This window comes from Heliangelus exortis, chromosome 8, assembly GCF_036169615.1.
Source record: "Heliangelus exortis chromosome 8, bHelExo1.hap1, whole genome shotgun sequence".
Taxonomy (NCBI): Eukaryota; Metazoa; Chordata; class Aves; order Apodiformes; family Trochilidae; genus Heliangelus; species Heliangelus exortis.
The window spans coordinates 20,123,594-20,140,487 of NC_092429.1; the positions used below are offsets into that span (position 1 = coordinate 20,123,594).

A 16,894-nucleotide genomic window follows, 5' to 3' on the forward strand; every position below is an offset into this window, starting at 1 on the left:
CAGGCCTGTTCTCCGCTCTCGCGAGGTTTGTCCCCTTGCTTACGGATGTGAGTGGCTGTCGTCCGCCCTCCCTCCCCAGCCCCCACCCCGCCTGAGCGCTGCTATGGCGGCTCCGGGCTGTGAAGAGGTGCGGGCGGCCGGACCGGGGCTCGGTGCCGTTCCGCCTCACCCCTGCGTTCCGCATCACCCCGGCGTGGCGGGGCGGCGGGGCCGGACGCTGTTGGTGCGGCACCTGCCCGCCGAGTTGACAGCGGCGGAGAAGGAGGATCTGCTGAAGCACTTCGGGGCCGTGTCTGTGCGCGTCCTGTCGGACCACGGGCGGCTGGTGAGGGCCGGGGCCATGGGGCGGCTCCGGGCGGCGGGGGCTGGAGGAGAGGCCTGCTGCTGCCCTGGGCCGTCTGCCGCGCCTCGGGGGTGCGGAGCGGGGCCAGGGAGGAGGTGAGCCTTGTTGCCGGGTCAGGGTTCGGCCGGAGCGGGCTGCGGCGCCGGGGGAGCAGCTCTGGGCCGCACCGGCCGCGGTGGCGGGAGAGTGTCTGACCCGGGAGTCCCATCGCCCCGCCGGCTGCTCAGCCCTTGTTCGGCCTGGCTTGTTGTGAGGAATAAGGCCGTGGAAAAGCAGAGGCTTTGGTAGCTGCAGGGACATGGATTCAGAAGTTTGTTTTTTGAGATAATTTTTTTTTTTTTTTTTTATAAATTACAAAACCATAGGAGTGTCTCTTTGGTGACAAATGCTGTTTGGAAAGAGCCTTGCAGTCCTGCAGAAAAATTATGTCTGCTGTTTCAGCCAGGGCCATGCTTTCTTTTTATAGGATATTAAAAGACTCAAGGATAGAGGCTTGCTTATAGCTGCTGTTACAACAGTACTAATGTTCTCAGGTTTAAATACAGAATCTAGTAGTGAAATGAAGCAATAAACTGTGTTAAAACACAGTTTTGATAAACTGTATTTTGTGAATATGTGATCTAGTTTAGAAAGCTTAATATTTATACTTTAAAAAATAAAGGAAAATACTAGTTAGGAAGCATTCAAACTTCCAGAGCTCAGCAGTAGTTATGACTTCTGTAGCAGAAAAAGTAACGCTTTTAGGACTTGCTTTGATGAAAATGTATTGCTGAGAGGTGCTGAAATAAATATCCTCTTTCAAAAAGAGGTTTAAACTTCTTTATCAGTACATACTTCCTTTCAGCTTAGGATGGCTTTTACTCGCTAGGAAAAGAAATGTTCTCTTGTAGTACTCAAACTGCCAAATTTCTGTCTTAATTTTTGAATGCAGAGGCGCTAGTCCTAAATTCTTAAAAAATAATAAATTCCCCAGTTCTGCACCTTTATCTCACATAGGAGTTAAAAGACTTAGTATCTGGAAGCTGTCAATTATGTAGATTTAATTTTACAAATTACTTGTGAATATATGTTTTACAAGCAATTTCTTACCTTTTTTGACAATTTTTTTGTTTGTTTTCTAGAAACATACTGCATTTGCTACATTTCCCAGTGAAAATGCAGCTGTGAAGGTTTGTTTTGTGTTTGTTATTGAATATTTTAGCAAAGCACTTTTCTGAATTTCCAGTTGTGCTCCAGAATTTTTTATGTATCTTGTAGTATTCAGATGGAGAAAATATGCAGAGCAATGCAAAATTAAGAGTTCTGTTTCAGAGAGGTGCTTGAAGAATTTGATAAAACAAACATGAGAACAACTGGACATGGATTCCCTAACACTAAACACCTTTAACTCTCAGCCTGACAGGGTGCTGGATAATCTCATCTATATTGTGTTTTACCAGGTGGTCCTTGAGGTCCCTTCCAACCTGGCATTAGGTGACTCTGAAATTTACATAAGTTGAAGCTGATCAAATCCTTGTCTAGGGTGTGTTTGCACTTAAATGTAAACTATAAACCAAACATAATTTACTTGTATCCTGCATAATTGTATATTTGCCATAAAATTCAGATATAGTGATGTACACAATTCCAGACTGCCTTGCATGCCCAGTTTTGCTAAGAAAAAGCTACTGTGTTAATGGAGGACGTGGGTGCCAAAAAAGTAATGTGAATAAAGCTTTTACAACATGAACATGGTAAAAAGCACCCGTGTCCTGAATTCCTCTCTTGTGACCTGGTTTTTTTGGGGGTTTTTTTTGGTTTTTCGTTTTGATGTTGATTTTCTTTTGGCCATGTTCTAAAGTGCTAGTTTAAAAGCTACAAAGACCATATCAATTGAAGAGTGTTGAAATTAGGTTGCTTTGTGTCAATTCTTAGCAGCCTATCAGGATCTGGACTTGTAGAATGAGGGAGCTACCTAGTCTAAAGAATTTTGATTTTAAAATTCCCAACTATTACTGGTGGGCTTCAGCCTGTTTAGTTCATGAGCACAAGGCTGGTTGCTTGAAATCAGAAAAATCTGCTAGGCCATGTAGTAAATTAAGCCTGCCAATGTTCAGATGACCTGTGTCTCTTCAGTGGTTCTTTTTGTGCAACATTGTTCTTTTCCTTCCTGCTAGCAGGAAAGAGGCTGCTAAAAGCAGGGCTGTGAAGGCAGGAATGGTGCAAAACTACCTCAGTCTGTAGTAGCGTTGACTTAGCTTAAAGCAGTTGGTACTGTATCCTATGGCTAGTTTGCCAATCAAAGGAAGAATAGATATGCTTTGAATTTATTCTGATGTTTTTGTTTTTTCATTTCTTTCTTTTCTCTGTTACAATTATTTGAAGGCTTTGTCAAGACTGCATCAGCTGAAACTTTTAGGTCACACCTTAGTTGTTGAATTTGCGAAGGAGCAAGATAGCGTGCAGGTACTTAGCCAGCCTTCTGTCTCAGAGAATTGTAAAAGGTATGTGCATAGTAATCCAGTTTCTATGTTGTGGTCAAGGAAAGAAAGCTCCATATTGGTGAAATTTTTGTAGGACTGTTAAGTAAAAGGATAAATTGTAACCATGTAGAAGTACTAGCAGGAGTGTTCAGATCTACAGGTAATTATTTAACTCAGTATTATCACGTAATCCCATCCTTATTCCTGTAGTTATCAATATCTTTTGATCAGCAGATGGTCCTGTTGTCATTTACAGACTGCAGTCTGCGTAAGCTGATTTCTGTGTTGCAGAAGTTCCCTCTGTTTAAAAAAACTCATCTTGTTTCTGTCAGAAATATAATTTTCTGTTGCTGTTAAAGCATGCTTTCCTAATGTTTTTTTTTTGTAATCTAATCAAGTTAGGCAGAATTGACACATTCTAGTGTAACTATAACTGATAGAAGCTATGGAGCTTTCAGGTTATTTATGCCACTCTCCAAGTGTTAACATCTCAAGAATTGAATACCTTTGTTTTTATACAATCTCTGAACAGAGAGCAACATGAAATAATTTTAGTTCTTTCGCTGTGAGTAGATGTAAGTTAGTGTTTAAATATAAAGAAACTTGATTAAATATGCATAAATGTGTTATTTATTTTTATTGTAATTACTAACTAATAAATAATAAATTATGTTATTATTTGTGTCTAGCTACTATAAGTATCCATATACGTTAATTCTTAGGAATTGATATTGGATGTAGTAATGCCATTGATAAAGGATGTTGAAAATACTATACTGATCTATTTGTTATATTTGTAAAATATGAAATTAAACGTATTTCTTACATTATGTGAGGTACTTAAATTTTGCCCTGTATTAATTAATTATAAAATTACTTTTCAGTTCAGAAGAACCAGTGAAAGAGGAAGAGAAGAAAGAACCAAACTGTGTTAAAATAGAGAGTGGAATTGCACCCAACCATGGGCTAGTATTTTTTTTTTGTTTCTTTTTGTCTTAATTATTTTATTCTCTTACAGTTTATTTTGAAATAAGGGTTCAGTGCTTTTGAGCAAAAGAGAATGTGGTATGTTGCATTTTCTCTTGTTTTATAGCATGCTACTGTTCCACATGCATAGCTGTAGGCATTGTCATAAAGGTGAGATTTTAGTTCTTCAAATTTAGAGTCTTCACAGCTGAGTAGCAGATGGTGCTTTGAGCCATCAAGTTATGGATTGTATAATAGCCTTATAGCACTATGCATGGCTTACCCAGAAAGTTTGAGGACTAGGTAGGTTGTCCCACTGTTAACAGCAGAATGCTCTGGCTTCTGTTTTTCCAGAGGCTTATTGTTGGGATTTTTTGCCTCATTTAAATTTTTGCTTACGTGTAGAATACATTTTTTTTTTTTTTACTAATAAATCGAGCACTTTGAACATTTAGTTCATGATATTTGTGCAGCATGCTATGCTGTGCTTTTGGTTTTGGATGTTTGTTTCTGTGTGCTTTAGGCTTTTTGTGTGTATTGATACTTTGACTGTGCCAAAGCCCAGTAAGTCTGTCGTTTATTATGGGTCTGCTCCCTGGTGTTAAAGACATAATGTAAGTGTCCCAAAATTGTTCTAATGCTATCTAATAATGTTTCAGTGATACCTCTTATGTAATAAATTGTTAAAGCTGTAGTGATCATTAACTGTTATCAGTGACAATGGTACTAAGATTCCTGATTTTTAATCTTTTTTTCTTCAGCCTCACCTTTCCCATCAATTCTTGCCTCAAATACTTGTATCCGCCACCTTCAAGTACAATTCTGACAAACATAGCAAATGCCTTGGCAAGTGTGCCCAAATTTTATGTCCAGGTAAGTAAAAAATGGCAAAAAAAAAAAAAGTACAAAAATACCTCTTTTTTCCTCTTAATTATCCACGGAAATAATATTTGTTATAGAAAATCCTTGTTAGTTTTTCTGTGATACTATTAACTTCTGTTAATTTCTTAATTATATTGAGATAGTAAAATATCATTTATCAGTAGTAACTTAGTTCATTGGCACTGAAGACTTAACTGGATATGATCTTCCTAATTCGATATGACTTAAGTACTTGGAATTTCATTCTGTGAGGATGCTTTATGATTTTTGATTAGCCTTTTTAGGGTGTTGCTAGTATTTACAATCAGTGTTGGATCTCAAGTGCTGGCTTTAACATTATTAAATAACCAAGGTAGTTGTGCCTGCATTAAAAATACAATGATTTATTCTTGCCAGATATTTTTGGCTTAGATACCTAGCAAGGAACTAACTTTATGCATTGATTTAAAGGAAATCTTATTTATCTTGTGTCATTTAAGGTTCTTCATCTTATGAATAAAATGAATCTTCCTCCACCTTTCGGACCAATAACTGCTCACCCTCCCATGGTAACTTTTTAATACATGTTTTGACTGCACTAGAGAATGGATTCACAATTTAAAATGCTAGCAACATGCTAGGAGTTCAAGCTTCTAAAATTTGGACAAATCTCTAAGGATAGCAAATACTGCTTTATTTCATTGAGTAAGATGTGCATGTTCTCTTCTAATGAAATCTTTTTTATGTATACTTAAATAAATACATGTGTGAGAGTAGCTCTGGGATATTTCAAACTGTTGAGTACCAAAAAGGAGGTTTCAGCATTGTCTTGCAGATACAGGAAATAAAGAATCCCATCAGCCCATAACCTTACAATGGTAACGTATTAGGTTCCTTGTGTTTGCAGTTTTGATTAGATTCAGATGGTTAATGAGATGATAGAGGGCGTTTGGATTTAGCTTGCTCTTTCTCCACGGTGATTTTTGAAAAAGGCAGGGTTGAGGAAAACAAGCAGAAGGCTGGAGGGGAGCTGTTTCTGAAGACAAACGTATTGTTCTCTGCTCCTGTGTAAGAGCAGTTTGACTGCTAGTGGAAGATAAAGACTTGTATCAATAGTGATAGCTACAGTAGTTGGATACAGTGAAGTTCCACTTGCACTCAGTTGCACAGAACACTGGCTTGTGTATTTACAGGGGAGCTAACTGGTAAAGAAAACTAAATAAATCTATTACATAAACTAATTCATGCTTGTTTTCTGGGAATAATTCAACTCGTTATCTGGTGGTGGGCCATGTTAAGCACTGTGAATCTAATGGTCATGCAAATAAGTGTAGTAAGGTGAAACACCAGTCCTTGAAATTCCTAGACCAAATTCTAAGGGGCACAGAGTATTTCTAATGGCTGAAGAAATAGAAGCCTTATGAAACGGATGGTACATAAAAGTAGCTGTTAAATGGAGTAAGGTTGTTCAAAGTGGGGCTGGAGATAATTTTATATGTAGGGAATTCCTTAGATGGTAGGGTTTGCTTGTGTTTGGGTTTTTTTGTTTGTTTTTGTTTTGTTTTCTTCCTCAGTGAAAAAAAAAATTATTTGTGTCAGTGTCATTAAATCCATACTCCTTACAGAAACAGAAATGTAACTTGTAGGTGATGGAAGGTTCAGTTAGAAACTGACTGGACTTAGGAGTTGAGGCCTCCTCTGATGTGTTCTGAGCACATTCTTCTCAGAAAAGTTCTTAAATCTCAGTGTGAAGTAAGAACCTGGGGCCAAGTTTTTTTATTTGTTTTGGGTTTGATATGGGGTTTGGGTTTTTTTTCTTTTAGTTCCTCAAAATAAAAGAATTAAAATGTTCAGTGTTTTGCTTCAGAAAGTGACAGTTTGGTTTTTTTCTGTAGAAAGTTTTCATTAGCAGTGTAGTATAGCAATACAGCATAGATTGCTATAAATATACTTTAAAAATACTTGTCAACTTCTAATTTATTGCTTTGACTGCTTTTATTATGGAAAGGAAAATTAATACAGACATTTTTTAATTAAAACTTTTAGTTAGCTTATTTTTTAAAACTTCTTCTCCATAATTAGTATGAAGAGTATTTACCAGTGCCTGTGCCACCTCCTCCGATCCCACCTTTGCCTCCTGAAGAGCCTCCTTTACCTGAAGAGGAAGAAGAGCATCAATCTAGTGGAGATGAATCAGAATATGAAAGTGATGATGAGGAGGAAAAGGAGAGGTATGCATTTTACAGTCATTTGCAAGCTCTTGAGCTCTTTTAAAAGTAGAACCCTTTTCTAACTTCTAGTTCACCAAATGGTGTAATCTGTTTACATTTGTAGTATATAGATAATCCTTCCAGGCACTTAAGGAAGTTCCAGATTGACTTAAAAGAAGGACTGTGCTGTTCTGAATCACAGTAGAGGGAAAATGGCCAAGTGGTATGCAAATTACCCATGTCCAAAAAACAAAAGCCAACAAAACAAAAACTCAGAATGAGGGGAGTGCAGATATAAGGAAGTAATAATTGATTTATTTTCTGGATTCTGCATTTTTCAACATCTTCACTGCATAAACCACTCAGCCTGAATCACACGTGCACTCTTGACTTCCAAAATGTTCCTTGTACATCAGTGTGTATTGCTAGGAGTAATGGTAATGTGTGTGCTGAAGATTCTGTTGTAGTTTTGGGAGTAAATTGCATCATAGCTGTTTTTTTGATTGTTTTTTTCAATCTTTAAAGCTAAATGAGGAAACTATTCTGTTATTTGATATTTAAATTGAAAAGTAAATCAGAAAGTCCTTATACTATATTCATAAAAATACATACATTTGGCAAAAGGCATTCCTTTTAAGTTTAAATAGTATTATTTTAAAAAAAAAGTTTCAGCTTAGGGCTTCCCTAGCATTTCTACAGCTTCAGTGTCTTAAGTGCATGCTTGGGGAAGGAAAGAGCATCATGGAACTCTCTCTGATTTTGATCAGTCTCTTAAGTGCTCTGTGTATATTAATTTGTTATGTGTTAGAGTTTATTAACAATGTTTTAGATTGTTAGATGCTAGATTTATAACCTTATTCTGAAAACTTGTGTTTAGAGGGCTAAAAGGAAGGTGGAAATGTTTTGAAAATGAGAATTTTGAAATAAACTGTAAACCACTTTGGTTCTTTTGAAATAGAATGACCAAGTTGATGGAGTTAGCAACGCTTCAGCCTAAAAGACCAATAAGCACGAAGAGACGTGGTGTTAGAAAAAAGCAAAGAATTAAAGACTTGTTGAATGTTCCCGTTTGTACTCCCCACAGGTTTGTATTATTTCTGTAGTTTTTGCACTTTTTCAGGTTATTCCTGTTACTAAATGGCATTCTGTGCATCATGTTTGCTTTACTGTTGCTCTTTTGAAACAAGCATTCTTCACTGATGTGTAAATTTGGTCATGGAGTTGGTCTTCCTCTGTCCTCATGCTTGGTTTTATTGCTCTAAAGATCCAAATTTTTGTGTAATTTGAACTTGTCTTCTTAACAACCTTAATCTGTAAAGGGTGTCTAGTTCAAGATCTGTGTTTTTCTTGCTATCAAACTAATAAAAATCCCCTTTTCATAAAAAAGAAAAACAATTTCGTATTACAGCTGTGACATGAGGCATGTGGGTTTATTGTTTGGGACACTTCTTAAAATAGAAATTTAAAATAAAAAGATGGCACTGGAAGAATAAAAACTTATTTGATCTTAAATAATTTTGGGTTTTTAAATTGAAGTACTATGGGTAGACAACAGTGTAGCATTTCTCTGTAGTGATGATCAGTTGTGAAAGAGTTTTGACTAAGAACCTTTTTTCTTTCTCCAAGTGATTTGGTATATTTTTAAAAAAATGTTTATATTTCCTGCACTATGTGAGAGCATCAGTCAGGCTAGCGTTTTTTGTTTTTAAATTACTTATACAAATTTTTTATAATTGCCTGTCTATACTGTAGTCTGATATGTGATTCTTGGTTTTGCTCTCAGCTGCCAGCCATACCTACCTCATTTGCAGTGTTTTAATCAACTTGAACTGTATTGGGCAAAATCTATGAAATAGACCATGCATGTATTTGTGATAAACAACAGCATAAAATCTATCTGGAAGAAATCTTGTATTTGACTATGCATTCATCAGTGTCTGACTCTTTAATCAACATGTTCTTTTAAACAGTAATTTGCACCCTGCACTGTCTCCTTCAGATGTCTTTGAGCAGCCACAGCATGTAGGTCATAAAAAAATTGAGTTCCATATTAGTACTGACATCCCAGCTGTTCTTCAGATAAAGTCAGAAAAAGAAGAAAAAAATGGTAAGAGAATTTGAAATGCAATTAATATTTAATTCATGTGGGTTTATTGTATGGAATGCTGTTAAAATTTAGGCCAGGGAAATACTGTTTGTTTGTTTGTTATTGTACTGGATCCCTGATAAATAGTATATATAAGAGTTTTAAGAACCCCAATTTGCATCTTGTCTGCATTTCTTGTTTTTTCCCATGCTGAATCACAGAACGTTCTGCCTTGGTGCAGTAAAGGATCTAGATTTGAAAGTCTCTTTCTCTCCTATGTGATCTTTGTGTTTATGGTGAATTGTACTCTTTTTTTAAATGTTAAGGTATTTTTAGCAAATATATCTTATTTTTAGCAAATATATCTTACAAATATATTCTCGGTATTTTATATTGTAATTGAATGTACCAGGCTAATTTCAGATTTTCCTTTTCTAGCTCTTAGAGAGCAGCATTCAAGTGGTTGCCAATTCCTTCTCTGTGATGCACTGATTATCTACTATAAAAATGAAGGGCAATAATAGCAATGAGGTGTGATGGCTTTTTAGAGGGTTATGGTCAGTCTGTGTTTCTTGGTACTTTAGAGTAAGACGTGGTTTCTTTGATTGAAAATTAGACAAACCATTGAAATGGTTACAGGCTGGAGCAGCAAGGGTAGTTTAACCTTAACTGGCATATGCCATGGCTTTAATTTTTAGTACAGTTGATTTTATAGGACCATATTGAGTAGATGTGTTTGTCAAACCAGGGGTTAAGACGCATTTCTTTAAGGATATGTTGAAATTGCTTTACAAAGTCTACTGTATTAAAATGTATAAAAGGAGTATACTCTTTGCTTGCTATTTATCTTCTTGTGAATAAACATACAAACCACTTCCGTAATGTGTTGAAATTCCAGACCTTTATGCAACTACAGAAGGAGTCGATAACACAGGCTTTGGAAGAATCTTCCCAGCTCCTAGCTCAAATGATAAAATGGAAACTGAAGAAAAAGAAGATGAAATACCATCAGAATTTATTTCTAGAAGGGATCTAGAAAAAAATAGACTGTCTAGAGAAGGTATAACTAAGGAAAAAAAATCTAGTATCTTTTTGATTTGTTGCAACATATAGCTTAAATATCTCCAAATATCAACTTATTAATTGATCATGTATTAAATTGTATTTTTCACTCAATATAAAAATAACTAAAGTCATTACATGACCTGAAACAATTTTTTTTTATTATCTTTTTTTTGTCTTCAAGAAATGGAAAAATTTTCTGTTTTCAAAAACTATGAGCCAGGTGATCCAAATTGCAGGATATATGTAAAGAATTTAGCGAAACAAGTTCAAGAAAAGGTAAACAAGCAAAATAAATATTTACCAAATGGGCTTTTTGTCAGCTCTCCTCTTATACCTTACTCTTTAATTTCAGGATCTCAAGTTCATTTTTGGAAGATATGTTGACTTTGAGTCAGAAGTGGAACGAAATATGTAAGTTAGTTTATACATGACTAAAGTTAGGTCTTTTATGCTGACTTCATCATACTGGCGAAAATTGTGATTTAAAACCTGATAATCTTTACTTCTTTCTTTCTGGTTCTGCATTAGTAAAAATACATTTAATCTCAAAATCTTAGCTCAAGTGCAGAAATAGAATTATTTTTTTAACAGTATCTGTTTTGCCATTTTATTTTCATTACCAAATCTACTGTTACTAGCTGAGCAACAGAGAGTGAACAGTGTAGATGATTGTGTGTGTCTGGTAAGTTTGCATATGTCATGTTTGGACCTGTCAGTTGGACACCAGTTTGCCATCCTGCAGTATAACTTCACTACTTACTAACTGGTTCCCCCACGCAAAGTGGCCTGCAATGACATAATTTGTAATTGTAGGCTCTGCTCCCTTTTCTGCTATTTCTACAAGTTGAAGCATGAGAAGTATACTTGTAAAATATGAATGTGTGGTTAAACATGAGTAATTCTCTTCTTTGCATCTAGGTTTGATATACGTTTGATGAAAGAAGGCCGTATGAAGGGACAGGCTTTCATTGGACTTCCTAATGAAAAAGCAGCTGCTAAAGCTTTAAAAGAAGCAAATGGTTATGTCTTATTTGAAAAACCCATGGTGGTTGTATCCTTTTCTTCAGACATTTACATTATATTTTTTGTAATCTGTCCATCAGTTTCGAGTTTTGCTGTCATGGTGTTCTACATCTTAGACATCTATGGACAGAGAAAGTACCTGAAGAAAACCAAGCAGCGTAGCTTAGTGTAGAATTTTTAATTTTATGAGAATTGAAAAATATATAGAGGCACCTCTTCTGAAATAGAAAAGTAAAGGTGCTTTATTTAAAACACTAAAATTGCCTTCTTTGGTCTTAGCTCTTTGATCCTGCAAACACAATACAAAAGACAATTTAGCTTGTATGACCTTTGCATTTAAATTTAGTAGGCTTTTTTACTTGGTTAAACCCGTGTTTGCAGAATTATGAACAAAAAGAAATGTTGCTGTTCAGTGGCCTCTACTTATACTGCTCCTCCAGCTGGAACTGTCCCTTACTTTTTGGGCCTGTGTAACATATTGGGATTTTTACACATTGCAACTGTGTTGCTCTGGTTTCGACTATAAGCTTTTAAATGTCTTTCTGTCCATTCATATTTTTCACTTAAATGTCTCATAGTTTATTTCTTTTTCTTTGTACTCTAGTTCACCCCACCATGTGTTCTTTTTAACTTTTTTGTTTCAAATATATGGAGAGACATCAGTATATATATATATATATATATTAAACATACTGGGGTAGAGGTTTGTAAATACCAAGCATTTATCCTGCTGTAGTTTTTCTTTTTGCATGTGACTGGTTTCTGGTTTGTTTCTTATTTACTCAGTATTGTAAACTCTTGACCAGGCTCGCTTAAAATTTTCTGTACTGCAGATCAATAATCTGCAGATCCTAATCTTTGACTAATAGATACTGTTGTTAAAATATTTAACACTGTAGTAGAATTCATTCACAGATAAGGCCACTTCTTAAAATATCTTTTGCTGAAATAATACTTTTTTTTGTTTGTTTCTTGACTGGCTTCTGTGTATCACTTGTAGTCCTTAACAGAATCTCAGCAATTTGCTCGTTCAGCTAGACCAAAACAGGATGCCAATGAAGGGAAAAGAAAAAAGTAGGAGACTGCCAAGGTATGGATTCTGTGCCTGAAAATAAAAATTAAAGAAATAAGCTGGGGTTTTTTTGTTCATTTGTTTTGTTTGGGGTTTTTTTTGTTTGTTTTGCTTTTATTTACTGTATATTTAATAGCTACTTCAGAAATACTGATGACGGAGGGGAAATGTTCTATACAATTTTATTTTCTTAAATGTGCACTCAGAAAATCGGAATGTAAGACAGATAATTGGTGTAAGTTTAAAATGTTCCTTCTCTGTTTAGAAACTCAGAGACTGCCATTTCCCTAATCATGATATCCCAACATAGTTATCAGTTTCTTTTACCCTCAGGCTGGGGAAAATATCTGTGGAATCCAACCACTTACCATTTAGTAATCTGGGCTTTTGGCTTTGAAGAACATCACCTCTTTTCTCCTTCCCTTTGGTACCCACCATTGTAAAGTGATCCTGAAATACTGTTCATAGCAATAAACTCACTTTTTCTAGCTCTGTAAAGTACCTTTGCTTTTGCTAGGTTTGGAAAATTGTATCTTAATAAGGTTATAGTGTCCTTCAAACTTGCCTGATTTAAGAAAGGATGCATCAGAAAGGGGTTAAGTTGCATGCATCAAGGCTCTCTTTGTTGTGGAATGCATACATCCCAATTTTGGCATTGTTGCCTAAACTTAATGAGAAAGTAACTTTTAGCAGAAAGTAATCACTATTTAACTTTCCTACCATATAGCTTCACTTCATTACTGATTACTCAAAGTATTTGCTTTATATGAGAGTAACTTGGGCAAAAACAGCTCTAATTAAACTGTGATGGTTTTAATTGCCTAAGAACATTTGAGTAGTATGTCAAATTAGCATGTGAAGTAACTGATGCAAGAATGAGAACCATTTCTCTGCACCCTCTGATAGATCAGCTAGCTGAAATGTAAAGCATATTTAACCTTATTACAATTTCCTATTGGGCATTATTCTGATACCTCCACCTGATGAAATGAACTCAGACCATGGGCTGAATGCTTCTGAAACATTCTGCTTTCTCCCTAATGTGTTTTTAATCTGAATGTTTTGATTGTTGCTACTTTGGAAGAAATTCTGAGATTTCAAATAAAGAATGTGAACAGATTTTTTTTTTTTTTTTCAAATTAAAAAATAATGTTTGGAGACCCCACAGTATGGTTATTATGAGGATAGTGTTTCTGTTTATAACAGTTACTTTAATTGTAGGTTTCTTGTTCTGTAAATTGTCTAAACATTTTTTTCATCAGATTATATTTGAGCTTTTTTTCCTCATTTCTGAAGTGCTCTTTGGTCTTAATAGTTCCTGTTATAAATTGTTGATTTGTGGATTGCAAAATTTTTATTTTATCAAATTAAAGATCACCTCTTTTTTTTTCAGTCATTCTTCTTTATTGGTCATTGAAAGGAGACAAATGAGCCTTGGCTAAAGTATACTGTTAGGAACAAGGGTTCATGGGAGTGTTTTGGTCTTGTTTCAGTCTTGTTTCTTACTCCTTCCTTGTAGAAAAAACGAAACAAAACACCTTGTATTTATATTACTTTATCCAGTGTCTCGTAAGAAGAAAACTATTAAGGTTTCTTTAAATGTGAAAAAGGAACTTGGAGATTTTAGATTATTTCCCAAAGCCTTATAAATTAAGCCTGAGCACTTCTAGGAATTCTGTATCTTTTCAACTAATTTTGTGCATTAAATCTAATTCTGACTTGACTAAACATGCTAAATAATACTTGAATGATCATCAGATAAGCACCTTGTTATTTTCTTCATTAATCCTGTTGATGATCAACTCAGAAGCTTTTTTAGAGTGAGCAGGCACATACTTATGCAAGACTGCGTGGGTTACTCTGGTGTAACTCTGTACATTGGCTTATTGTATCCTTGGGAGAACTTTCTTCCTTACCTTTACCATTTGTATGTAAGAATCACAGAATGTGTCATAGACTAATACAGATTTCTAGACATCCATGAGGCTTTAATAAAAATACTTATGTCACTTCCCAGCTAATGATTAAACTGAACTCTATTTCTGCATGAGTAGTGATTTATGGTACTAAGTTCCAAGATAGAAATCTGAGTCTGTAAGGGATAACAGTGTCAGAATCTCATCTGAAAAATAATATGCATATAAACAAGTTTATGCAAACATTTGAGGTACTTCAAATATTTAACTGCCATTTTAACAACTAAATTGGCATAAGTTAAACTTTTGACTATTTTTAAGCAGAAAGAAGCTGATCTAATTTCATGCATATTATTGCAACTATTTTTATTTTTTTAGTACTTTCAAAGGTTTTATAATTTTTAGATAAAATAATACATATGGTTTATACAAGTACTATATAACTGCTTGCTAGCTGAAAAATTTTTCTTGATTGGCAAAAATTTCATTTTTTGGGGTGAATATTTTTTTCTGTAGCTAAAATGCAGCTTTTGGGGAAAGAGGTTATGTAGAAGAAACTGATGTTTGAGAGGTCTCCAGCTTCTTCATAGGGAAGAAATGACTTCAAAGCCTGCAGTCAATGGAAACATGATTGGGTTTTGGACATGATGGAAAAAGTGAGTCTGTAAAACAGCAAAGGACTTCAGGGACAATTAATGAGACAGAAAAATCTGGTGTTGTCGTAGTAGTTCAAGTTATCAAAAATCTATTTACTTTTGAATATGGTATTTAGTATTAGTGGACTCATCATCCTTCATTAAATTTCATAAGGGGTCAAAACTGTATTTTATCAAAGAGACATATTTGCTTTTGATAGGCAGCATAAAGTTATGTGTATGCAATACTGAGAATCAAGTAAAATTAAACCACATTCTGCTGTTCTTCTTTAGAAACATTCCTGCGTAAATACTGCAGTAATACTGTCATGCAGAGTGTATCCTTTCTTGTTGTATCCTTTTTTTGTGCGATGTTTCCTGTAGCACTGAACTGCATCTAAGTCTTTGTATAGAGTAGATGTGGGGAGGAGTTTATATGATTTAGAGCTTGAACTAATCTTGTAATTTTAAAAGCAAAGGATGCTTTCTCAGGGAAAAAAAAAAATCAATGAGTTGTCTGTGTTGTGTGAATGGACCCAATGAAGGTTCCTTTTCTTAAGGTGGAGGAAGGTGGTCTCCACCTTCTTCCTCAAAAGTCATAAATAACCTGCTAAGCTGTAGTCCAGTTCCTTAGCTTGTGTGAACTGGAAGTGTTTGGAGCTGTGCTGAGCTCACAGTGAAGATTTCACCGTTTTTCTTTAAAAACAAAAACAAAAAAAAAAGAAAAAAAAACAAACCAAAAAAAACTTGGTTAAAATATGTTGTAGAGCAATTCTTAATATTTAAGGGGTTGGCAGGTATTTTAGATATTTTCTTGATTACTTTTGTCCTGGTGTATGAGAAATAATCTGTAGTTAACTTAGTTTGCACATTGCTTACTTCTATTTTTTTAAGTAGAGAAGAAAAATCTAACTATCTTACAGTGAATTATTTTGGAAGTATTTTTGTCTATGGTGTCTTGTTTGGGTTTTGTGTTTTGTTTGTTTGTTTGTTTTTTACATTGTTCTCAGCACTGGGGTAGTATCATTGCCAGTGATTTATATTTTTGTTGTGGATTGCATATTCCATTATTGTTTAATTGCTGCTAATAAATACAGGCTGTATTAATTTTATAAGTCAGATTTTTTCCAGACATACATTCTAAATACCAAGCATCTTTCATTTTATTTCTCAAAAGAAAGCATAACACTACTATTTTTTTATTGTTCTTACTTTTAACATGCCTTTGTGATGTTCCAGGTCCCTTTTGTGTTCCATCTCTTTCAAGTATTTTCAAGCTGGGGGAAGAAGCAGCGTACATCAAGACTCTTGAACTGTATGTGGTAGCATTTTTAAAGTATTTAAGGCAGAGTATAAATTTTCTCTTTAAACTGTCACAAGACTTCTTTGATAGACTTATCTTCGTATGCTTGTGAAATCTCTAATAAATTATTTCCTCTCTCTGCATTTTGCGTTTTTCTCTTCAATCTGACGTCTGTTTTGTTGTGGGGTTTGGTAGTGGTAAGGAGGAGGATGACACTCATTTGTTTGATTCAGATGTGACCACACCAGTCATAACTGTGCAGCATATTCTAGATAATTCAGAGTATATATTGATGTACACACCCTTGAGTGTGATGTTTAGCTCTTAGTGTTTCAGGGTAAAATGGTAAGAAAATATCTAAGTATAATCTCATTTTAATGTAAATCATTTTTTTTGTCTTGGAGACTAAGCAGGAGGACTAGTGCACTGCCATGGATTCGTACTGTGAAATTGGGCACTTTTTTCCCCCTTAATAATTAGATTTCATCATACATCCAAACCTGGGAAAATATCACTAGTGTGACTAAAGTCATTATAAAACAGTGTTATAGCCGTGTATATTGCGGTATATACCGGTCCTTGCACTACTGAATTTCAGCCTCGGCAACCCCCAGCAGCATACAAGCTTGGGGATGAGTGGCTGGAGAGCTGCCCAACAGGAAGGGACCTGGGGGTGATGATTGACAGCCAGCTAAGATTTCACATTATTCTAGGAATGAAAACTTATTTGGTACTTTGGCAAAACCACTGTAGCAGCATTAAAGTAGAAATACTAGTTTGTTCACTGTACTTTCAAAGACAGAGAATCCTTCCCAGCACTGCAACATTTTTAGTATACCTGGATGGAGCCGCTTTACAAAGCTTTGCGACATATGTATTGCACATGAAAAGGTAAAAATTGAAACAGGCAACACATCCTCACTCACACGCTGAGTTAGAAGTACAGAACCAA

The 16,894-nt window shown here is 35.4% G+C and overlaps 1 protein-coding gene across 3 annotated transcripts; it reads left to right on the forward strand.

The window, feature by feature from the left end:
• The first annotated feature begins 42 nt into the window (after nt 1–42).
• On the forward strand, nt 43–16,085 carry RNPC3 (RNA binding region (RNP1, RRM) containing 3). 3 transcript variants are annotated; one of them, XM_071750964.1, is made up of 15 exons: nt 43–325; nt 1,465–1,512; nt 2,708–2,826; nt 3,690–3,770; nt 4,533–4,644; nt 5,133–5,201; nt 6,715–6,863; nt 7,801–7,926; nt 8,813–8,949; nt 9,827–9,988; nt 10,175–10,269; nt 10,346–10,404; nt 10,912–11,044; nt 12,035–12,106; nt 14,934–16,085. In XM_071750964.1, the coding sequence occupies exons 1-14, from the start codon at nt 104–106 to the stop codon at nt 12,092–12,094; spliced, it is 1,572 nt and encodes a 523-aa protein (XP_071607065.1). In that variant the 5' UTR covers nt 43–103; the 3' UTR covers nt 12,095–12,106; nt 14,934–16,085. The 3 variants fall into 3 exon arrangements, with proteins under 3 accessions (XP_071607065.1, XP_071607064.1, XP_071607063.1); XM_071750963.1 differs by having other exon boundaries at nt 15,879–16,085; XM_071750962.1 differs by having other exon boundaries at nt 12,035–16,085.
• The last annotated feature ends 809 nt before the right edge of the window (nt 16,086–16,894 follow it).

Excerpts from the sequence above, each read along its gene's own strand:
- RNPC3 (XM_071750962.1), top strand. The coding sequence starts at position 104 with ATGGCGGCTCCGGGCTGTGAAGAGGTGCGGGCGGCCGGACCGGGGCTC. Across the intron at positions 3,771-4,532 it reads GGAATTGCACCCAACCATGG|CCTCACCTTTCCCATCAATT; the intron begins GCTAGTATTTTT and ends TTTTTTCTTCAG. Across the intron at positions 9,989-10,174 it reads AAATAGACTGTCTAGAGAAG|AAATGGAAAAATTTTCTGTT; the intron begins GTATAACTAAGG and ends TTTGTCTTCAAG.